Here is a 24,985-nt window from a genome sequence, read left to right on the forward strand (position 1 = left end):
GCTTCTAGCCATGGTATTCATGATGGACTGAAGTTTGTGAAATCTGTGCCAGAGGTAAATCTAAGCAAACCCAGAGTTTAACAAGAATGCTGTAGTATTTGTTCATTAGATAAGAAAATTTTATATGTAATTAAAATGAATCTGTCAGGTTAATTCTTTATCATACTTAAAATGTTTATCAAAATTAATCAAAAACTTAGTTTTTCAAACGTCAAACCTATTATACTGACTGTTTACCATAACTGATTACAATCTAACATTCTGTTTAGAACAAAGCTGTGATAATATCTCAGATTTATGTAAGATTGTAGTTGATTACTTGAGTGTTTTTTTAAAAACGTAACATTACAAACTGAACAGATTTGCTACACTGATGGTTTACTAGATTTTATTTAAAAATAGCATATTGCAAGTTTGCTTACACTAATTTTGAAAAAGAAATTAAGATAGACTTGCTATTTTTCAGTAAACAGTTCCTTTGTAGTGATTGTTTACAATAGTTAAAGACTGGCCATTCTTTATATAAAAAGTCTGTCATAGTAGTTGTTATTAAATGATATTTAAAGACTGCCTACATATTTTACATCAAGTCTATCATAGTTGTTGCTATTAAACAATAATTAAACACAAACCATATATTGTAGATCAAGTCTATCATAGTTGTTGCTATTAAACACTAACCATATATTGTAGATCAAGTTTGTTATAGTTGTTGCTATTAAACACTAACCATATATTGTAGATCAAGTCTGTCATAGTTGTAGCCATTAAACATTAATTAAAAACTGACCATATATTGTAGATCAAGTCTGTCATAGTGGTTGTTATTAAATGATATTTAAAGACCACCCATATATTGTATATCAAGTCTTTCATAGTTCTTGCTATTAAACAGTAATTAAAGACTGACGATGTATTGTAGATCAAGTCTGCCAAGATTTAAGAAATATTGAATATTCTATAGAGAGTAAATGTTACATTTTTCTATTAACATGAGATAACTTTAGAATTTCTTGTGACTCCCTATCGATTTTTTTATTAGGTTTTTTTTGCACATTTTTTTATAATAAAGGATTTGTGGTTGTTATGTCATTCATGTAAGGTAGATTGGTCTTGTGTTTATACCTGGATACTCTGACCAACCTCGCTATTTGATTCATATTATAAGTTACGTTACCAATATATAGTGGTTTTAAAACTAAGTCATCTGACCAGGAAACAAAAGAAGCCTTCTGGGATTTAATTATGAACTCTCACATTCACCTTTGTTCATGAACTGTTGATCTGCAATCTCCTTTTGTTTAATTTTTAGCCAGTTTTGTGCAGTTTTCTATACTTACTTATAATTTTGCATCTTGAAGTACTTCTGTTTTATCATTTTTACCTTTTTTTTATTCCATATATTTTATTATGATGAATGTTTTTATGTTTCATTCGATATTATTATCCTCACTAGTTTCATTTTTCTTAAACCCTGACTTAGAAATTGTGATGCTGTTTTGTCAGTTTGTTCACTGAAATTCCTGTGTTTTAAATTGTTCTTTCTTAACAAATTTGGCAAGGTCACCACAAAAAGTGAATATTAAATAGAGCATAGTTGTCACAAATAAAAGTTAAAATTCATATTTACTAACAATTATTTAAGTTTCATATTAATCTTTTATTACTTTTTTACAGCTTAAAACATCCTTGGGGAAAGGCAGAGCCTTCATTAGGTTCTGTTTGATGCACAAATGTCTGGCAGATACTATACAACATTGCTGTTTGAATGGAGCTGTAACCAGGTTTTTGATTTAGTTTATGAAATTATACTTGAAAGAATAATGAAAATCCTTGTTATATAATATTAATGTATATTAATTATTTTCATTTATTAAATAACTGCAGTGTAAGAAACATAATGATAAAGTTTAAATTAAAAAGTGTGATTAAACATAAAAGTAGAAATTAATTATATTTTTTATGTAACTTTTGCGATACAAAGTGTTTTTAACATAGTGCCATGAAATCTTCTGGTATAACACGCTATGATACCATGTGTTCCTAACATAGTACCTTAACATTTTGTGGTATTACACTTTATGAAACTCCAGCATAACTGGTCTGAATGCTACTCTCAACTAAGCAATGGATCTATAAATCCTTCACGTTTAACGACAAAGAATAGAATACATTTATTACATGCATACTTTATTAAAAAAATAGAGAAAAACTTGATTTTGTTACAGTATGAAAGTCCCTTTAATTACACAGCTGTGATTATACTGCATACTTTGGCCCTAAATTGTACTAATTTAGTGTCTGCTAAGCACCATCTTATGTGTTCATTAGATTTAATTAACCCAAATAGCAATTATTCCATACTTTACAAGTAAGTACAGGTACAAACTTTCCAAATCACACATGCTGTTTCACTAACTGTGTGTGAATTGATTGCTTTATGACAAACATTACTTTTTTATAGTAGATTTCAAAGACCAAGAAATTCTTGTTTTGTAAGTTGATTATTTTTTTTCAGGAGAAAGTAGGATAATAAATATGAAAAATAAGTACAGTTATGTGAGTAGGAAGTGTTTGTCGACGTGGTCATGAAAGCTGTCAATTCCAGTTGAAGACTGGTCTGACAATAGGCAATGAAAATGTTGGGCCACCCTATAAAATATTCCTGATCATGTGATGTTTACTAATTTTTCACATTTATTATCTTTAGTCTTTACACTTTCCAATCCTGTAGTTTACTTGGTGATAGTTCTTTCATCATGACTACATTTTTTTAACAATTCCACAAAATGACAGAAAGATGATTTGGGAATAAACTCACCTGTCTCTGTGATTCATCTTGTTTTAACAAAACTGATTAATGTTAGGGGATACTATCTTGTAGTGCTGTTATTGATTAGAGCAGTTGGTACTATGTGATGAAAATTTTATCATCATGATACAGAGTTACTTTTAACTTGCTTAATATACGAGTCCTCCACACAAAAATAACTTTAACAACAAATTATAGGTTATGGTCCTCCACTACTTCTATCCTTTACATATAGGTAAAATATTACACCAAAGTAAAAGGACAACATTATCAAAGCTTAAATATTGACATCTTCAGATACACAGCCAAGATACTAATATAGAGCTGTGACATCAGACATAGCTAAATATCAAGTGTAGAACAGTGACATAAGTCCTCTGGAGCACAACCAAGATACCAATGTAGAACTGTGACATCAGATCTCTGGAGTGCAGCCATGTTTAGAGCAGTGACATGCGATCTATGGAGCACAACCAAATGTCACATGTTGAGCTGTGACATCAAATTGTAGTTAATAATTCCATTTTACTGCTGCCATGTAGTAAAACACTAAAATGTCTAACCAGACAGAAACTCTCTGTATTAAATAATTATACTAAATAACATGTAACAACTAGCCTAAAGATTGACTCGTTTAATACTTTACAAGTATGTGAAATATAATTGTCAACTGATAACTTCCAAAGAAGGGAAACTATATTTAAACAAACTTACGCTCATTTTGGATTGTCAGACCAATCATCTAAATTTGGTTGTAGAAAGCAAGTGAGGTGGTTGTATGAGTAAACATTGTAGTTATCTACTAACAGTTTTATTTTCATGTAACATCTGAATTTGTGATGTTATTCATAGATAAAATTAAGAAATGAAAGGAAACTATTGTTACAAGTATTTTAATTATGAATGCCTTTTTTTGTTGTTCTTGTTTGATGTTTTTGGTTTCATTGATCAGCTTGATGAATATTTAAGTGTCTGAGGGTAGAAATATGATTGGCAGCCCCAAATATTTTTCAGATTTGCCTGTGACACACTCATGTGCTTGCAAAATTGAACTTTTTTGTATCATAGTTTTTAAACTGAATTTTATACAATGTGAGAAAATGTTTTTTGTTTTTTTTATTTTAGTGATTGGTATCAGGAAAGGTCCATTCTTCTTCAGTTTGACCAAAGCTCAGAATTAGTTTCTGTCCTTTATGATCTTCATGATGTCCACTTTGACCTGTCACCAAGAGGTCATGACCTGGATGTATCATGGCCAACATTTTCAAGGTAATCTTTACTGTTTATAAGGTAATTATTCTAATGTATTGTAAAATGTACTTGAAACACAAGTACAGATAAAATGAAATTTTTGTAATATTTGGAATAGGGGAAAATTTTAAGTTTTGTGAAATCCAAATGTGATCTTTATATTGAAAACAATTTAATCATTATTTGTTTTCTTCTTCCTAAGCAGTATACGTATTCAGAGATACAGAAACAAAAGAACATCAATGGCTGTTGAACTGTTATGTTCTTTTGTTTTAATGTGTTTCAGCTATAGGAAAATTTTACTGTTGAACTGTTACATTCTTTTCTCTTAATGTGTTTCAGCTACACTATATTTTACTGTTGAACTGTAATGTTCTTTTCTTTTAATGTTTCAGCTACAGTATATTTTACTGTTGAACTGTTACATTCTTTTCTTTTAATGTGTTTCAGCTATAGGAAAATTTTACTGTTGGACTGTAATGTTCTTTTCTTTTAATGTGTTTCAGCTACAGTATATTTTACTGTTGAACTGTTACATTCTTTTCTTTTAATGTGTTTCAGCTATAGGAAAATTTTACTGTTGGACTGTAATGTTCTTTTCTTTTAATGTGTTTCAGCTATAGGAAAATTTTACTGTTGGACTGTAATGTTCTTTTCTTTTAATGTGTTTCAGCTACAGTATATTTTACTGTTGGACTGTAATGTTCTTTTCTTTTAATGTGTTTCAGCTACAGTATATTTAACTGCTGCAGGAAAGGGCTAAAAGTTCAAATGATAGTTTTTTATGGAATAAAAAGTTTCAGCTTAATGTAAGCCCAGTATTCCAATTAGTACCTAAATCCTTATTAAATATTTAAACATTTCATGAATAAATTGCTTAGTGAAAGTTTTATTGCTCATGGTTCTGCATATCAACAGAAAAATTGAACATCAGAAAAGAAACCCAACAACTCTCACTTTCTGAAAGCACTTGCTTTATTGAGCCTCTTTTCTCATGCTAAAAGTTTTAGTCTTGTATTGGAAATGGTGTTTATAAATTATACTGGGGGTGAGAATGTTATTGGAATATCCAGGATGAATAAAGATGAAATTCAAGGGAAGAAAGAGTGCTGTTGCTGTCTTTTTCAGAAAGTGGTAGACAATGTGGCAAAACATAAGATTTACATTGAAGGTCATTAGGAGAGTTGACACTATTAGAAGATGGACTAGGTGTTTTGATGAAGGAAGATTTACATTAAAGGTCATTAGGAGAGTTGACACTGTTAGATGATGGACTTGGTGTTTTGATGAAGGAAGATTTACATTAAAGGTCATTAGGAGAGTTGACACTTTTAGAAGAAGGACTAGGTGTTTTGATGAAGGAAGATTTACATTCAAGGTCATTAGGAGAATTGACACTGTTAGAAGAAGAACCAAGGTGTTTTGATGAAGGAAGATTTACATTAAAGGTCATTAGGAGAGTTGACACTGTTAGATGATGGACTTAGTGTTTTGATGAAGGAAGATTTACATTAAAGGTCATTAGGAGAGTTGACACTGTTAGATGATGGATCAAGGTGTTTTGATGAAGGAAGCTTTGCAGGAGAAGTGAAGGAGCATTGATGAAGATTGCAGTTAGCTTTTATATGCGGAAACATCTGTTAGCTGAGTTCTTGCACAGATCTTAAAATATACCGTTGATAAACGGAAACATTGGCACATGTAGATTTGTAGATCTTGAAAGTTGAGTTGTTCAAAATTTGAAAATAGAGTTGATAACTGGACCAATTGTTGGTTGAGATGTTGCAAAGGGAATTTTTGCTGAAGCTTTTTGCCAGACACTAATCATAGCAGAACCGTCTGGAAAATGATCTATAGGAAATAGTACAGCTTATAAAATGAGTCAGATCAATGTAGGCTGGTAAGGCAGTCACTGATTGGCATGTTTTTAGGCCAATCAGGAAATGTCACAGACCTACTGAAGGATGTGTAGATTGTATAGGAATTCTTTTTGGCAGCAAAGAACAGGTTTATGTGTTTAAATAAAGTTGGCTTCCAAAATATAGAGATTAAAGGTTGACAGACCATTTGCAATAATTTTAAACCTGCAATCCGTGTAGTTGTCAGCACAAGTCGGGTTCACTAGTAAATGCTGGCCAATCGCTGATTCACATTTTGGTGGTAGAACTTTTGTTTTACAGGAGCGACATGGTAAATTATTTTCTTTCACGCTCTTATTTCTTATGGATGTGGGTACATGTTGTTTAATTCTATCCAGCAGTCATTGTGAAGTGCGACCTACATAACGACATTCGCAGTGGCATGAGAATTTATAAATAACCATACTTTTCTGTGTGGTAGGTATCGCATCTTTGTGTGTTGCAGGCAACAGCTTACGTGTGGAATAAGCACAGTAGGGGTTCACTGCAGGAAAACATTTATTAATGGCTATTTTAAATTGTTTTTCAAATTTTGTTGAAATGTTACCAATCCATTGTAGTTTTAGGTAAACAGGACACTTGTTAGGTCCAAATTTTGGGGAAGTTAAGAAGCTCACAGTCTTCCTTGAAGTAATTTGATTGATGATGTTTTCTGGATACCCATTTTCTAGTTTTAATTGTCTTCAATTCGAAATCTAGTTTAGATTTTGAACATTTAACTTGAGCCCGATGGACTAAAGTAGCAATAAGGTTTGTTTTGCGAATTTTAGGACTGAAAGAATTCCATCGTGTGTACTGTCCTGTAAAGATAGGTTTTCTGTATATACTGGTGAGAAAATGAAAGTCATCTTTTTCAACTAAGACGTCTCGGAACGGTAAAGAGTTATGTTGTTCCTTTTCAAAAGTCAATTTGAGAGCCGAGTGCAACGAGTGTAGGTCTTGTAAGAAACACTCACATTCCTGTTCTGTTTTAAATATGGCAAATGTGTTGTCTACATAGCAAAAGTAAACAGCAGGTCTGTTAACTTTGTTGAATAGTTCTTTTTCATGGAAACCAATGAAAATATTGGCTAAGGCAGCTCCAAGAGGAGAACCCATGGTTTTTTTAACCCATTTTTTTAACCCATGTTAAAATACTTTTAACATAGAGAACAGTGTGTATAACTCTACATATTCATTTATCTATGTTTTGAGTCTTAAAAACAAGTTTGAATGTTGTTAGTTGTGAAAGTAGATGTTGGTGGTAAAGTGGGATTTGGGTAGGGTTTGTTAGCAGAACCAAAAGAAGTACTGGGAGGATTGCTGTGAGAAGGTGAAGTTGTTGGATGGGAACAGTGAGCAGCAGAGGTGCTAGAATTTGAAATGTCTGTAGTGGTCAGGTTGGGAAGGAGTTTGGATAAGGAATGTTAGAACTGTTAGTAAAATAACTAAGAGAGATGGTTACGATAGCTTGGAAGAGGAAGCCAAGACTGTCAGAAATAAAGTATTTAAAGTTTGGAATCAAGGTAGAGATACCAGAGAAGTTGAGTGAAGTCCTTCATATGTGAGAAAACTAGTGAGAGGTATTAGGTTTGTATGGTTAATGAAGGCAATTTAGGAGTTGGTTTTGCAAAGGTTAAAGTAAGTTTGTTAAAATGATGAATTTTATTGTAGATTTGTGTAAACAGTGTGTTTTACAAGTTGAAAAACATATAGCAAGTTTAATATATGGTCTGAGGCTAAAACTATGTGCTATGGTGTTTACCAGTTTTGAAAATTAGTCCTCAGTAGACGTAAAAATCTTTTTTAGATCATTAGTGCCTAAATGAATTATGAAAAACCAAAATCATTCAGAAAGGGAAATGGTCATGGCTATGGTACCATTTTTTCTAGCTCCATTGATGGATTTGGAGTGTTCATTAAAAAATATGTAAACACTTGATCATAGCATCACACAAAATACCATAATTTGGAAATAAAAGGATATACTAAGCCGAGATTCTCAGTTTGCCCCTGATTAAAAAACGGTTCATCTTTGGAAATTGCTTTGTGTATAGGGTTTTGTATTTTTGTCTTGAATTGATATCTACTAGATGAGTGTACACAGGTTAGTGCTGCTGATTGTGATATTGTCGATCTTGGTTTTAAAATCAAAATAATTCTTCTTCTTAACATTAGTAACTTTTGCATACATACTCACTTCTTCATGTTGTATCCTGTTATAACCAAAATAATCAAATCTGATGGTTAATGATGCCTAATCTGTATTTGCTTATGTCACAAGGTTGCTACTGCTTGTTCGTAAGATACGAGTTTTTAAAGTATACATTCATGTATGCTCATTTTTTAGACAAAATGCTAATGTAGTGTCTAAATTAACATTTGAATTATTGTGAAATGTATACAGTTAAATTGGGTTTTCTTTCATTTTTAGGAAAATTTTTGGTGTGTCACATCCCACATCTTGGCGTCCTCCAAGCCGTAGCACTAGTATTTCTAGTCTTACTAGTTTTGTTTCACAAGTAAGTACAGTATTTAAAATTTACAAGATTATAAGGAAATGTTTAAAACAATTACACTGGTTATCAAGTTGATGTATGTTCTGCACTTGTCCCAGTTTTTCAGTCAGCTTATTCTTGTTCTATTTTCATAGAATGATTCAGTTTTAACCTCAAGTCCTTACAACGAACACCCAGTTGATGTGTGTAGTATAGAACAGTTGAAGCTAGAACTTTCTCGTTCTGAAGCAACCAAATCGGAGCTAATTACACAGGTAGAAGAGCTGACCAACAAAGAGGAAAACTTGCAGTTAACTTTGGCAAGACAACAACAGAAGGCTGAACAGGTAAGGTTAAAGCAATGAAAATTAAGTTTGAAATTTTTCGTGAAGTTTCTGATTTTGTTAAAGCTACATGTTATAAAATTTAATATTCATAACATTAATATGTGTTGATGTGAATATTTGGTTGTAAAAACTATATTTACGTGCTTGGTAAAGAGATATTAGATAAATGAAAGTCAGAATTTACATAGAAAAATTACATAAGCTACTTTAGCCATTTTATCAAGACAGTTTGACTTTGATCATATAAATGTTTCATTGTAATAGTTTTTGTGTCTCAGAAATCAAATACAATCTACATTTGTAATGTTCTTTTAGACTTATAATCCGTTTGAAACTAGAGGGATGAATCTGATCCAAATTTATAGTGATTAAATATATATATATATATAGATAGATATAGATATTAATGTCACAGCTGAGAAATCAAGCTTTTTTCCAGATGAGAGACATCTTGCATTTTTACTGGATATTAAAGAAAAATGATTGATTGTGTAAAAATATACACACACTGTTCCTTACTTTAAATATTTTTCTTTTAACCCTATATGTACAATAGGGTTGAAGTGTATGTCAATAATCTTGGCATCAAAATGTAGTTTATAATTCAAATTTTTATATTGCCTAAGCATAAATTTCAATAGGAAATATTTAAATAAATTCTCAATATTTGTTTCTCTGTGTCATGTGTTGAACGTGTGCTATGAATTCTCCCTTATATGTTTTCTGTCTTCCCTATTAAAACTAATTAGAAACACAAACTATAACCAGAATATAAAATTTGAACCTTCAACCTTCTTGTTGTGCTGAGATATCAATGTATTGGTCAAACACCTCCCATCATATCAATGTATTGGTCAAATTCATCAGTGAAAAATCTTCCATCATATCAATGTAGTGATTAAATCCACCAGTGAAACACATCCCATTATATTAATTATTGGTCAAATCCACCAGTCAAAAAGCATTCCATTGTATCATTGTAGTGGTCAGATCCACTGGTGAAACACCTTCCATTGTATCAGTGTAGTGATCAAATCCACCAGTGAAACACCTTCCATCGTATTATAGCTTTAAAAGTGGATCCTAACCACGTGGTCTTATTTTTATGATAGAATGCTTATAACCAATGGGAAGAACATTTTTTTCCCATACAAAAATCTTATTAAGGACTGCTAGTTGTTCTTTCTAGTGGTTTTTTGCTTCACAAATATGCTCGTTCTGGACCATTCACTCATGGACTAACATGACTAAAACAGACATAGATTGTTATCCATCTCTGATGCTCCACAGCATTGAGACTCTTCCTACAGTGGACCTGATGTACAATTCCAGATGCTGCCAGGTTTTGGTTGAACGACTCCGTTGATATGGTAGCTCTGCTTTTCAAAATAGAGTATCAAGGTCACACTTTGCACTGTCCAGTGATGCAGTACTCTGGACTCTCTAATGCATTTTCCCCTCCTTTCTTCTAGTGGAGTATGTGAGTCTTTTTCTATTTACCAGTTCCTAGCCACTGAGGTGGTGGACTATGGAGGCCTGTTCTCCTGAGTGATGAGTCATACCATTCAGTTGAGAGTAGGGTGGTGACATTCTGCAGGTTTTGATGGTACTTAGCACTTCCTACTGCAGACCTAAACATCAGTTTCACATATCTTGAGGTTTTGGTTGTAGCTATATGCTGTATTACTGTTTAAATATCTGACCAATTGCTTTTTCCTACCATGGCATTTCTCCCACTTACTATCCTCTGGAGGTACATTCCCTGTGGGTTGGAGATGGTTGGTGGCGTGATGCCCTTACTACTGCGGACCTGATGTACAATTCCAGATGCTGTCAGATTTTGGTTGAAGCACTCTTTCATGTCACAACTATATATATAACCAACATCCAGGAAGATGCACCCCATTTGTGGTCCCTCTTCCTGGATGTTGGTTCCCAGCAGATCTGGTGTTGGTTGGTGTTGGATGCAGCACACGTTTTCCCGCTTGTACATGGCCAGGTATCCTCCTTCTACCACGGACTGGAGATGTCATCCAACTGGGGTTCTCCACCTTCCTACTGATCATGATGTCAGTTCCTGCAGATTTTGTGTTGATTGTGTTTGAAATGCATACAAGTGGAGATGAATTTTGGTACGGAAACCAATCTTCCCTACCAATTCCACTTTCGAGGTGAAGAGGTAGGTGATGCTCTACCTACTGTGGCTCTGATGTACTGTTCCAGATACTGCGTGGTGTTGGATGAGGTTGAACTACCACTACGGTCTGTTGCACCCTAGCCACTTGACACCCAAGGGTCCCATTAATCGGTCATACATATTCTGGGATTCCTTCATGTTTTTTTGCCATTTATGTTTGTGACACGGTCATAAAAGAGCAAAGGGTGTACCTGGATCAGATGTGGTGCATTCTCTCACTAAGGTGTGATGTTTTCTTTTTGGTTCCACACCTCCTGGTCTCTCTTTGGGCACTTTTTAAAGGGGAACAATTTTTTCACCAGCCCTTCACCAGTTCAATGTGGGATTCTAGTTATTTTGTGGGTGAAGGTAAGATATTGTGTCGGAAGTTAGCAGTTTCCTACACTGAAAATGTATTTCCAAGAGATACTTACCTCCTATTACATTTCCCATGCAGCCTCTTCACTCCTGGTGATATATGGTGTAGGTCTTCTGACCAATCTTGAAGAGATTCACAAGTGCAAATGTGAAGAAGCTGCTGCTTATGATAGGGGTTGTGTTGTGCTCCTATTGGGCTGCTGCATGGTCATTTGCATGTGGATAAGCAGGAGGTGGAAGGCTAGTGGCGAGTTTTGAAAATTTGCACTGATAGAGGGTAGTACTAATAGAGAAAAGCTATTTTGTGAAAGGCGATAAGTATCTATCAGAAATACATTTTCAGTGTAGGAAAATGCTAACTTTTATTACCCTAATTCACTGGTATTAAGTTAAAAATGTCATGTCTTGTTTAGACAGTTTGAACATGGCTGCATTATTTTTTGGGGAAAACTGATTCCCCCTTCAGTGATGCATCATGCCATGCCATATGCTTTTTCTTGTAGTGGGTTGACATAAATAACATCCAGAACTGTTCATGGTAAGCTTAAACACCCTACTTAGATCCAAATAAACTGTTACAGGGTGTTTTGAATCAGAAGAAGAAAACTCTGAAATGTCTTTACACTTGGTAATAGCAGTAATAGTCTACTTCATCAGATGTGTTCTAGTGGTTGGTGGCAAGCATAAGTAACAGAGTTGTAAGTTTATTACAAATTTAGTACAACTGGGCCCCCAGTATCAAAGCATAACCCACTTCTTCTTTTTTTTCTGAAGCATACTGTCCAAATAATTTTGGTAAGGTGGTTATGAACATTTGTCTGTACATTTATTTGTTTGCTTGATAAACATTGGTTGGATATAAAATCAAATTATATTAGATATTTTTTGTACAGGAAAGGCAACATCTGCTGAGAGAAGTTAAGAACTTAAAGAAACACAATATTCAAATTACTGAAGAGTTGAAACAAAACTGTGAAGAATGGAGTAAAAAGGAACAAGAGTTTAAACAAAATTGTGAAGAATGGAACCAGAAAGAACAAGAATTTAAAGAACAAAAAGAACAATGGAATCATAAAGAACAAGAGTTTAAACTGCACTGTGAAGAATGGAACCAGAAAGAACAAGAGTTTAAACTGCACTGCGAAGAATGCAACCAGAAAGAACAAGAGTTTAAACAGCACTGCGAAGAATGGAACCAGAAAGAACAAGAATTTAAACAGCACTGTGAAGAATGGAATCAGAAAGAGCTAGAGCTTAAAGAACAATTAACAGATGCAAGAAACCTTGTCAACAAATACTCTCAGCAGGTGGAGTTACTAATGGTTCAACAGGAGAATAAAGATAAATGTACAGAAAAAAATTATATGGATATGAAAATTCAAATTACTAATTTAGAAAAGGAAGTTTTGGCTATGAAACAAAAATCTAGTGAGATTGAAGAAGAATTAGACAAAGAAAGAGCACTTAAACAGGAGTTCCGTGAAACTGTATCTTCTCTTGAGTTAGAAGTTGAAAGTCTGGAAATGAAGCAAAAAGAATTAACTGAAGATTTGGACAAGCAGCTGAAAGAAAATGAAGATAAGTCCAATTTATTGGAACAACAATCAGAAAAGTTAAAAATACTGGCAGAGAAACTGCAAATGAAAGAAAACACTATTCAGAAATTTGAAAGTGCCAAAAATGAACTAAGTGAAAGGGTTCAAAGTGTATTGAATTCAAATGATCGTATGAGAAACCTAATGGAGGAAGTTGGAAAGGACAACACAGAATTAAAAGCACAATTAGCTTCTGAAAAGAAAAAAAACAGAGCTAAAATGCACGAACTGGAAAATATTGAACGGACAAAACATGAATTAGAAAGTGATATTTTATCATTAAAGTCTAAACTTAAAAGTACACAAGAACTCTTAGAAATAAAAGATGATGAATTAATAAGATCCAAGTCATCAGTTAGAGAACTGGAAGTTCGATTGAAATGTCTTTCCGAACAGTCTACAGATACTCAGGTTTCTTCACTTGTGGAGAAACTCTCTGATGTTGAAGAAATGAACCGCAAGCTTAGGGATGACTTAAAGTTACTTGGTATTGATCTTAAGCGTAATATTGATGGCCATTTACAAGAGAAGATGCTTCTCACACAGCAGATCTCAGAATTAGAAAAGCAAAAGAAAGACTTAGCACTTGAACTGCAAAACAAAAACAAAAACTTTTCAGAAAAAGAAGGTAATTTACATAAAATATTACAGAATGCCCCTTATTTAGAAAGTCTTGTAGAAGAGCAAGAAAATATGATTGATAAGATTCACAAGAGTGTTACTGCCTCTCTTCAGAAACATCAGAGACTTTGTAGGCAGTTGAATATTGTACTAGAAGTGCTACACTTAAAGGATATTATTGAAGATAATGAAGGTCAGAGCTCTTTATCATCTACAATTTCTTTAAAGCCTTTTGCAGTAATGGAGGATAGATGTCTAATACCAAATGATAAAATGTGTGACGAGAAAATGTTAGATGACAGATTTTTACCCGTCATTTATACTCTCAAGCGAACTATGGCAAAGCTAGAATTCCTAGTGAATCGAAACGATGTGCTTCAACAAGAATTAGAAAAGTCTTGTAACTTGAACAACAAGCTAATTACAGCAGTAAAAGAGCATCAGAGAAAAATACGAGGTGTTTCCTATGAACTTGATGCCACTGAAAATGTTGTTTCAGGCATTAAAAAGGAGCATGGTAAACTGCGAACTGCTGAAGCTATTCTTAAGTATGAACTTCAAGAAAAACGTAAACTTGTGGGAAAATTACGGCAGCAGCTTCAAGCAACCAGAGAAGATTGGAATCGTGTGAGAATTAAGAACTGTGAATCAGAAACAGAATGGCATAGTCTTCGTGAGGAATTTGCAAAGAGACATAAACAGACAAGTGAAGAAAGTGGATTTGTTGAAGATAGCCGGAATTCTGACAATAGTACACCATCAACTGAAGTACAGACATCAGATAAAGAATATCTCGTTTCTTTATCCTCATCTGTTGGTAGTGCATCTATGACATCCCCTCATAGTAGTCTTGAAGCTGATCTGTCTGTTCCAACTTCTCCAGTTGATGGAGCTATAGGTGGTGAGGAGTTGTTACCCAAAGATGAATCTGGCCAGACAAAAAGCAGGTTAGATGTTTTGGAAGAGCAGTGTCAACTGTTATATGTAAGTCTTGTGCAAAGTTCAAAGAGGAATGAGTATTTGAAAGAAAAGTTAGATGCCATTCTAGGAAATTCAGAGACAGAGTCTGTACCATCTGTGAATAGTGATACAGGATGTGGGACAACAAAATCTGAAATGGTGGCTATTCCAGATGATCCTAATTTAAATATAAAAGAGAATCTGCCAGATATTTCTTGCAGTGTCTTAATGATAGAACAAGTTGTTAGTGGTGATGAAGTAGACACGAAAAGTGAAACCTCAGTCATCACTGATAAAGCTAGTGGTATTGAGCAAGTTTTCCATCAACAAAATATAACTTTACCAGAAACTGATGAGGTTAGTGCATGCAACGCAGAAGAGAAATCTCCGGGATTATTATATGATGATGAATTACCTGCCGTAGAAAACTACCAAGAATATATAGTAATTAATACAAGAAAGAATGCTTTACAGGACCTGGTACGTCGCTTGAAGAGTGATAAAGCTCTTCATGAAGCCCGAGAAGCTGACCTTAAAGCTCAAGTAGAACTCCTACAAGTTTCTAAAAAGGAACTGGAAAAGAAACTAGAATTATTTGAACAAGAAGAGAATGCTGTTTCTTGTAAGGGATCAGATTTCAGGTTAGCAAATAAAGAGATTAGAAGCAAGCAACTTTCTTACAAAAGTTTTATTAGAGTCTCTATGAATCAAACACATATAAGATGTATTCTTGTTCCATTTAATAATGTGTTACTTAATTTTGTTTTCTTTGACGTATGATTAAGAAATTTCTTCTTTTATTGGAATTCTCTAGCAGTTCAAAATTTGGTATTTTACTCTTGGGGAGTGTTATGTCAATGAACAATATTATTCTCTAACTTAGTAATCATTTTTGCAGTATTTTCTTTTAAATGTAAACTTTGATTTTGTCTTATTTGTACTGAAGTTTAAATAATTTGTATAAATTTGTTTCAAGTTTATAACTATATGTGCAGGAAACAAGCAGAATTTGTATTTCAACAAGAAGTAGACAGCTTTAAAGACAAGGCTAGTGTGCTAGGAAATGAAAGAACACAACTAAATTTGAAGATTGCTGACCTTGAGCAACAAGTATTGGAAAGAGATAATACTGTTGAAATCCTAAACAACAAACTAAAGGAGTTGAATGAAGAGCTGGAAAGTGTACGAGGAACCCTAGAACATGAGGTATCCACACTGCGATTTCAGCTGAGCACAGAAGCTTTGAAGTATGAACAGACACAGAAGGTTGGTCATATCAGTGAACTTTATTACATGATGAACTGCACAGTAACCAACTTGATGAGAGTATTAGCTTATAACTTGTAACTTCAAGTATAAAACATACAAAATTTACTAGAACATTTAGTAGCTTATTTCCTTTTAAACATAATAATTTTCAGTATCTGTGAAAAACTAGGAAGCTTGTGAAACCTTGTTCCTGCTAGAACAAGTTCTGTAATAATTTAAATCAAAATTCTTCACTTTGCAATAAAAAAACCACAATTAAAATAAATGTAAGAGAAATTGTTTTTTATTATTACTTTTCTTAACTTTTAATTATATTTATAATATCTTTGGTTCTAGCATTACTCAGAGCAGGAAACAGAGATATTAGAGATGAAGAAAAATATGAATAGTCAAGAGCAACTGATTCTCTCTCTAGAAGAAGCATTAACAGGAATAAAGGAAGAGCGAGAAATTGAAAAAGAACGACAGTGGGAAGAGGTATGTTACAAGTATAAAGTTGTTTGGTTTAAGATTCCACTCTTTCTTCCAAGAAATTTTCTTTTCTAAAACTGATATAAAGATTTCTGTTAGATATATATTATTATTAATAACAAGTCGTACATCTTAGAAATTTTACATTTCAAACTCATTGATAATAGGCATAATATACTTAATTTAGTAACTGCAAGCTATAGTACCTGGCTTAGATATTGATGTTTCACACAATAATATACTATAATTAGTTTTAACTGATATTTCTACCTTACTGATAGTAAAGTTAATATACCTTACTTATTACCTGATATTTCACACTTAGTGGTAATAGTCATTAAATACCTAACTTAGTAACCAATATTTCTTTCCTAACCATCTAACCTTTATTTCCTGAGGCTTTGGTTTATACACTAAACAGCTTCTAAATGTACCACATTATCTAACCTTCCCAAAGCTTTGGTTTACACACTGAATAACTTCTAAATGAATTGGGCTATCTGTCCTTTACTTCCTGAAGCTTTGGTTCACACCCTAAGTTGTATCTAAATGAACTGTGTGATCTAACCTTTCTGATTCTTTGGTTTACACACCAAACACTTCTAAATGAACCAAACCATCTAACCTTCTTGAGGCTCTGGTTTGCACACTAAACACTTCTAAATGAACAGTACCATCTAACCTTCCTGAGGCTCTGGTTTACACACTAAACACTTCTAAATGAACAGTACCATCTAACCTTCCTGAGGCTCTGGTTTACACACTAAACACTTCTAAATGAACAGTACCATCTAACCTTCCTGAGGCTTTGGTTTACACACAAAACACTTCTAACAGATCAATACCATCTATTCTTTGTTTCCCGAGTCTTAGGTTTACACACTGAACAACTTCTAGACAAATCTGAAAGTTTTTTTTTGTGTGTGTGGGTATAAAGTTGGAATTATAAAATGAGCAAGTATTTGAGAAATTCAGAAATATTAGACTTAAGTACAATGATGGCAAATATGAATTACTATTTTTTCAGTTGGAGGAGCTCAGTATTACATTGTCTACAAGAGAAGAAGAATGTATAACATTGAATGAGGAAGTGAGAAAGGTAGGTTATTAATGTATGTTTTATGATGTCACAACTACATTTATTTAAGTAAAACACAGAAGTAGCTGTTTAGCACTTGGGATTGTACTTTGTATCATGTGTAAATAAAAAGAACTGTTGTAAGAAGTTGTATTGTGTGTTAGATATTTAATAAGAAAACGTTTTTTGTAAATGTGTATTAAAAATAGGAAAATATTATTGACTTATTCTAAAAATTAATATCTTTTTTGCATGGAAATTGAAGTATAGTTGTTTTTTTTTTCTTGCAGCTAACGAAAGAACTTGATGATGAAAAGGAGACTTCAGAGATTCTTCGGTCAAAACTAGAAGAACAAAGGGCACAAAATCAAGATCTTGTTTTTAGACTCGAAACTGAACTTGTTCAATTGAGAGGGGATAATGAGGTTTTGAAAAAGAAACTGATTCAATTAATTAAGTAAGTTCATGAACTCAACAGCTTTAAAATCTTCTTTCTATTAAAAATCAAGGTTAAAGTAATTTGCTGATAGGTACTTTATAAACCAGTTAATTCTGCTTTCTGTGTCTTCCTTACTGGTGAGTTGCTGAATCTCTTTCCTGTCCAAAAAGTTAGAAGGCAAAGTAATTTGTTACGAGATGTACATTGTAACTTGGATAATTCTACTTTTTATGAGTTTTATGTTACTGTTGAGTTATTCATTGACATTGAATGGAAAACTTTAAGGATTAACATCAAATATAACGTAATTATCTTCCAGAGGTGTTGAATTTAATCAGAGGCAGTGACAATGTTATCTTTATTTATAGCTCTGTACTACAGAACTTACATGAGATTTGCACTGTAGGTATTGAAAAATGGTCTACTCTAGGCCATAGAGAGATTTAACTTGAGATGGTTTTTGTAATATTTTAGAGAAAAAGACGCACTGTGGAAGAAAGCCCAGCAGTTGTCACACTTACAACGTGTCCAAGCAACAGATCGATGGATGGCAGATCAGGAAGTGCCAAGCTGTTTAGGATGTAAAACAGTTTTCTCTATCATCGTGAGGAAGGTATATTACATTAGTGAAGCACAAATAATTTGTGATATTATTTATGAATAGGGTATTTTAATAGTTCGAAGTATTTTACAAAATTAATTGTATTGTGGTGAAGTTTTTATACTAACTTTCTGTAGTAAATACTCAGTTCATACACTTGAGATATAGTTGTGAGATGAAGGTATATGTGTATAATTTCAAAAATCCCAAATTGATCTAGTTTTAAAAATTATAGTACTATTAATGCAGTACACTGTTCCTAGATACAAGCATATAGTGTTTCTGTAATTTGTATGAAGAAGACTTTGTATTATCTTTAACAAGGATCAGTTTGCAGGAGTTAAATTGTTTTAAAAGAAATAACCACACAATAATTTAGAATTGTAATTTTCATATAAAATTTTGTTTTCTACAGCATTATTGTCAACCCTATGATTGTATTTTTACCTACAAGTTTGTTTGTTTTTACAGTGTCATTGTTGACTCTGAGGTTATATTTCTACCTATAAGGTTGTAGTTTCTACTAAATCATTGTTGCCTTTGTGGTAATATTTTTATTTATCAGATTTTGTTTCACCTTTAACAGCACCACTGTCGTCTTTGTGGTCGTATTTTTTGTCATGGCTGTGTAAACAATTGGATGATGACAACAGCAAGCAGGTAATATATTTTAATTGTTCTATAATCATACAGTAATTTCTGTATATATCTACGACATACATGTTATTCAGATTTGTGAAATGTATTTGTACTGAGCCAACAGAAGGCCTTACTCCTTAAGTTACTTGGATTTGACAAAACCTCAGGGTAGAGGAATTCTCATAATGCTACAGCAGAAGTTAAGTTTTTATAACTCGCATTTTCATTATAACCAAAAAATAATAATAAGTTGGTGGTGAGTGCTAAAAGTAAGCTAACATTTCAAGATTAAAAAGGTTTGTGCCAGCCAGTTGACTTTTATTTAGTCAGCTGTTGAAATTAGTGACAGTTAACCTTATGAAATTTACCATACCAAATTCAGGATGAGCAATTTGGGTGGCAATTGGAATCAAACCCGAGATCCCCACCCTGAATCACAATAGCTGAATAAACATGAAGTGAAAAACAACTTATAAAGTTGAGATTGTGCAGAGTACAGATAGCCTTTTATGTAGCTTTCTTCTTAGCAACAAACAAAGATAATAGCAATATCTCAGTTAATTTGGATAGTTGAAATAATCAAACCTCAATTTTGTGATGCCTGATTGAATTATAAATATTGGTTAATCAGTTGATGGAATAATTGAAAACTAATGATCAGAAACACTGATTTTGATTAATCACTTAGTTTATGTGAAAGTAATTGATGTAATTGCTGCTCATAGGTTGCTTATGTTGTTAGGATCATTTGTTTATATGTAATATTTACAATCTAATTTTAAGCTTGTCAGACTTTGTTATTAACCCTATTGCTATGGGTATCCTTTACTGTACATGACACAAGGTTTTATTGTCTTACATTCAAAATTTTATTAAACTACATTTTGTATATGTTATACCAATTAGTATAGCATGAAATCTTAGTTAATAATCCATATTTTAATACTATATAAGTTTTAAGTTCTTATAAGGCAATATTTAAAACAAATCTTGAATTTCCCCTAGTGTGACACACATGACACATTTTCTCTAGGTATGTCATTTTCTCAGTTTTATCTACCACCCTTCCAATAACTACAAAATTAAATGTAAATTACTCACTATAAAATTGTCATTGCTCAGACAAACCATAATTTTTATAGCTTTCAGTTTTGTTTGGTTACAGAGCTATCAAATAGAAAATCAGACCCCTCTTACCACACCCACCTATCACATCCTCTCTTTAAGGATTTGTTAATAGTTCACTCTTACGTTTAATTATATATCATTTATAACCAATAGAAAGCCAAGGTTTTCATCTATCAAATGACGTATTGTATTCTGAACAGGTAATTGTCAATTTAGCTTGTAATAGTTTTGTTCCCACGGGAAAAACAAGGACTAGCTTGGATGAATTTGTAATAGCTCTTGTCGCATAGTTAAAAAGCCAGAAAAATTGTGATTGTTAGAAGAAATTGTTTTTGCATGTTATTAGTCTATGTTCTTTGGTGCATTATTTATTCAAATAAAAAGTATTTTGTGCATTACTATCATTAGTATAAAAAATAGGGTTGTCGTCGACAGTACAAAAAAAAAAGACACAAGTAAGTGCTTTATTTCTTGTTTTTCATGTTTATTATTTATTTATTACCATAATAGTAACCAAAATGTAAAAATAGTGATCTCTTTAGGTTAGTTAAGGTAAAATAAATAATAATATAATAAAAATGTTTCACGAGGCACACACACGAGTAGCTCTTGGGTAAGGTAATTCAATAGCATAATGTGAGCTCCACATTTCTCAAGTGATTTACAACTTAAGGGTGTGAATAGTAGTTAGACACAGTTCAAAGGGAAATATAACAAGAAAATTTAATTATATACTGTTAATAGTTTAAAGTTACATAGGATAAACAAATGTAGTTTCATGTTACAATTTGAAGGCATACTAGAAAGGAAAAAGGGCAATTTAGATTTATTTCAATATTTTTGGTGGTTATGAGGTTGGTCAAATTGACCAACCTCGTTTAGAGTTAGGTAGAGAAAATATCAGATAGAATATAAAGTTTATTGAAAAGAAATGTTTAAAATGTATTTAGGAAGTTTAGAGATTATACAAATGAAATTTGAGATGAAGAAAAGTCTTTTTAATCTAACATAAAAATCACTTTGCACATGGACTATTCAAAACAAATACTTGATATAGTCACAGACAAATCTTTTTTTTAGCTTATTTAAAATACTTCACTAAAAATATGACTTTTGTATGTGAAAGACGTATAATGTTTACTGAAAGACTGCCAAATTTTGTGAAGATATAAATACTATATTAAAACTTAGTAGTATCAAATTTTATTTTAATTTATTGGACTTTTTATTTGAATAGTTTCTTGCTTATGTTTGAAAATTAGTAATCATTAATGTTATGTTTGTTTAATTTTTCTAGTCGAAAGGCTCGGGTTTGTAACGAATGCTACATTCAACATCTTCAGTTAGAGTCAGTCGTAAAAAGAAGTTCTCCTTCACCATGCACTGTAGAAGATAATGAAGATGATGTTAATCTCTCTCGATCACCATCTCATTCATTTGTGAACTCTAAACCTACATGTAAATTGAACACAGGTTAGTATCTTGTGTTATTCTGTTATATAATGAAACATATGAGATAAATGTAAAAATCTTGGTAACACTTGATTTCCATCTGTGTTTTTCTTATTGAAATAATAATTTGTAGACATACATTATTTTTTAATAGCAGTCTTTCACCCAAGTAAACTCTAAACTCTGTATACCAGTACAAAAGGTTAAGAATATTATGTTTAAATGATGTTGCCATATCTGGTCATGCTCTGTCTGACGACCACGTATTTTGAGATTGCAAAATGCTATGTCTTAAGACTGTCGTGTCTAAAGCCATACTTTTCCTTACTACATATTTTCTGTATTTTTTGTAATGTACGAGGACAATGATTTCCTAGCACGTATTTAGAGAATCTCGTGCCATAGGTCTTCATAGCATCTGCTTCCAGCTACCTGATAAATATGGAATAGCATGAACACCCATTTCATTCTCAAGTTGTTTGAAGTATATATGGTTAAAAGATATTTCGTAGAAGCAACTTGTGTACAGATGACTTATATTACTTTCCCAAGCACATATCTTTGTTGATTATGTTGCATACTGCCACTGACCTTCTTGTTCATGGATTGTTAAAAGATGCTACACATTACTTACCATGGCTGGGACACTAGCTACAATGGATATCCCTTTCTTGGAAATTCTAAATTTCATTCTGAATAGGTCTTTATGATTTGACGATCAGTTTTCAGTGGTATTATACAACTTATGAAATACCAAACAGTGTCAAAATGTAGTTGTGATAAATGTTGTTCCACTTTATATTTGCTCTGGTTATTACCTGACTTGCTGATTTGAATATTAAAAATAGTTGTGATACAGTATATTCAGCCATTTAGCTATTCATATTAATACAATGTGTCATACTTGTAATGTATACTCTGGAATAACATTAACTCTCTCCAATGTCACTGACATACCTTGATTTTAGCTTTCTCACAGTGGAAACACTTAACCAAGTTGCGTAAAACTTACCAAGTAGTAACTAGTTTTGGCTTTAAAAAACTACAGTTTGATTTAGTTTTTTATAATTTTTAAATGTTGTCAAATTTCTATGTTTGTTGTGAGGCATTTTTTGGAAAATATATAAAAATAATTCCTTATGTCCTAGGATACATTTTTGTTATTGTTTATCAGAAAGTTCCATTTTTTTTTTGTACCCAGTCAGTTACAACATAATTGATTTTCATAAATGTGTTTATTTGATACACTATTTTGAAATTTTTATGTAGGTGTGCACTCAACACCTGAAGGATGTTCTGTGAATAAATTAGGGTTAATACAGCATTTAATGTTGTATAATATACAATGGTATACCATTAGATGTTCACATTGTCCTAATTCACTTTAAAATATACTCTGGATTTAAGATATATTCTGGAAAAAATTAGCAGTTCACGTTAATACAACTTTTCCTGTTTAATTTTAAATAGAATTATGAATATACTCTGGAATATCATTAGCTGTTCGCGTTCAGTCTTTCTGTATGTCAGGGTAAAGATGTGCATGTCATGACCTTTTACAGTTTACAAAACAGAAACAACTACAATTTAACTAGTTTTCTAACAAAGCTATTTAAGGTAGACAAATTGCTGCAAGCATTAACTAATGTAATCCTCTACTGATTCAATGTCAATTCAAAAAGGACCATAGAAGCCATAAAGTAAGCTCTTTATATTGGTTTTAAATGTGTGTGTGTCAAATAGGTTTGAAAATTGCCTTGAAAAATAAGTATAGATGGGTGGGGCTTCTGTTGTGATGTGAAAAAGTTATGTATTTCTTGCTACTGGGAGAAGTTGACATGTTTAATATTAAAATTGTATATATGCTTCTAAGATAATCAGACAGTGTAACATTGAACATGTTCTATATTGTATAGATATTGTGTCTAGGATAAGTTAGCTAATGTAGTTGCTATAATATTGAAGTTAAACTGAAAGAGGAGAATTTACAATGCAGAAACATTTTTCATGACACACAGAAATGAAGATTGAGAATTGTTTTAAATATCTTATTTTGAAATTAATAAATTAAACTTAGATAAAACTCTGCATTGATGATAATGTTATTTAATTAAATTTTGAATGTAACCCTGAAATGTTGTAACATTTGCAAAAGAGCCACGTCTGTACTGAGAGGGTTAATTAATTTTCTGTAATGATTTCTCACACATTATTTGAATGTTATCATAAATAATCTAGAGGGATTGGTTAAGTTGATCTAATGATTTTCTCAACACTTCACTAGATATTTAGTAAATCTACTTTCTGTAGTGTTATATGTTCTAATAAGTCAATATTTGATTACATTTTAGACACCCCTAACTCCAGCGTATCAGATATTGTCAGTGTAACATCCTTATCTCTGCCTGCAAGTGATGAACAGCAGCAGCTTTTGTATGCCACCAAAGGCCATTCTTTGATGAGAAATGGAGATGAAGACAATAAGTAAGTTTTAGTTATAATTTAGTATTAAACAGATCTAAAAGCACGTATTATTAACAAGTGGTAGCAGATATTAATTTTGTATGTGATTATTACAGGGTAGCAGTAAAAATACGTATGAAGACCAATCTGTCATTCATTTTACCACTTGTCACTATGTTATACAGGCTTTGGGGAATTACACTCCTCATCAGTAACAAATAATGAATTGAATGATTGATTGGGCTTCACATATAATTTTAATATCTTAAACAATTTATTTGCTGAATGATTCAGAAGGATAAAGTAGTAGCTATAGATTTTTCAAAACCAGTATGGACAGAAGGTAACACTATATTGTAACAGAGTAACATTTATATGTGTTGTAAGTTTGTTTTAAATTGGTATTAACTTATTTTCTCAATTTTAGTAAGAAATATTTCTTTGTAGTTAGTTTTGTATGACAGAGTATTCACAAATAGGTTTGTGTCTGTGTATGTTTGCTTATACCTTACAATAAAAGCAATCAATTATTTAATTACTTTAGAAAAGTAAAAATTAAAAACTTCCTTTCAAAAAGGCAAAATCCAATAATGAGGTTACTAGAAACTATAAGAAAAATTAAATATAATATGAAATTAAAATTACCAAGCTGTAAACACCTACACATGTAATATGATATGAAATGAAAATTGGAAGATGAAAACAGCTCAAGTTATATCATCTGATATGAAAAATAACCTGCTTCAAACGTTTTTGATTGTATCATCTTAGATATAAGCAAAGATCATGGCATACATCATGAGATAAAATGGTGTAAATAGTGGTGCATAAATTATTCAAAATGAAACATGTTAATGATGTAAACAATATATGCATACATATATATATATATATATATATATATATATA

General features: G+C 32.2%; 1 protein-coding gene across 1 annotated transcript in view; it reads left to right on the top strand.

The window, feature by feature from the left end:
• Nucleotides 1-6: 6 nt before the first annotated feature.
• Nucleotides 7-24,985, top strand: part of LOC106469794 (FYVE and coiled-coil domain-containing protein 1-like) — a 26,567-nt gene continuing 1,588 nt past the window's right edge. The window contains exons 1-14 of the mRNA XM_022398360.1: nt 7-54; nt 1,678-1,784; nt 3,938-4,081; nt 8,396-8,483; nt 8,615-8,806; nt 12,254-15,177; nt 15,532-15,802; nt 16,142-16,282; nt 17,304-17,375; nt 17,645-17,811; nt 18,268-18,406; nt 18,981-19,054; nt 21,459-21,634; nt 23,965-24,097. Coding sequence (XP_022254068.1) covers nt 1,726-1,784; nt 3,938-4,081; nt 8,396-8,483; nt 8,615-8,806; nt 12,254-15,177; nt 15,532-15,802; nt 16,142-16,282; nt 17,304-17,375; nt 17,645-17,811; nt 18,268-18,406; nt 18,981-19,054; nt 21,459-21,634; nt 23,965-24,097 — 4,580 coding nt within the window. The 5' untranslated portion in view covers nt 7-54; nt 1,678-1,725. The remainder of the gene's footprint in view (nt 55-1,677; nt 1,785-3,937; nt 4,082-8,395; nt 8,484-8,614; nt 8,807-12,253; nt 15,178-15,531; nt 15,803-16,141; nt 16,283-17,303; nt 17,376-17,644; nt 17,812-18,267; nt 18,407-18,980; nt 19,055-21,458; nt 21,635-23,964; nt 24,098-24,985) is intronic.

Source organism: Limulus polyphemus, unplaced genomic scaffold (genome assembly GCF_000517525.1).
Source record: "Limulus polyphemus unplaced genomic scaffold, Limulus_polyphemus-2.1.2 Scaffold3660, whole genome shotgun sequence".
NCBI lineage: Eukaryota > Metazoa > Arthropoda > Merostomata > Xiphosura > Limulidae > Limulus > Limulus polyphemus.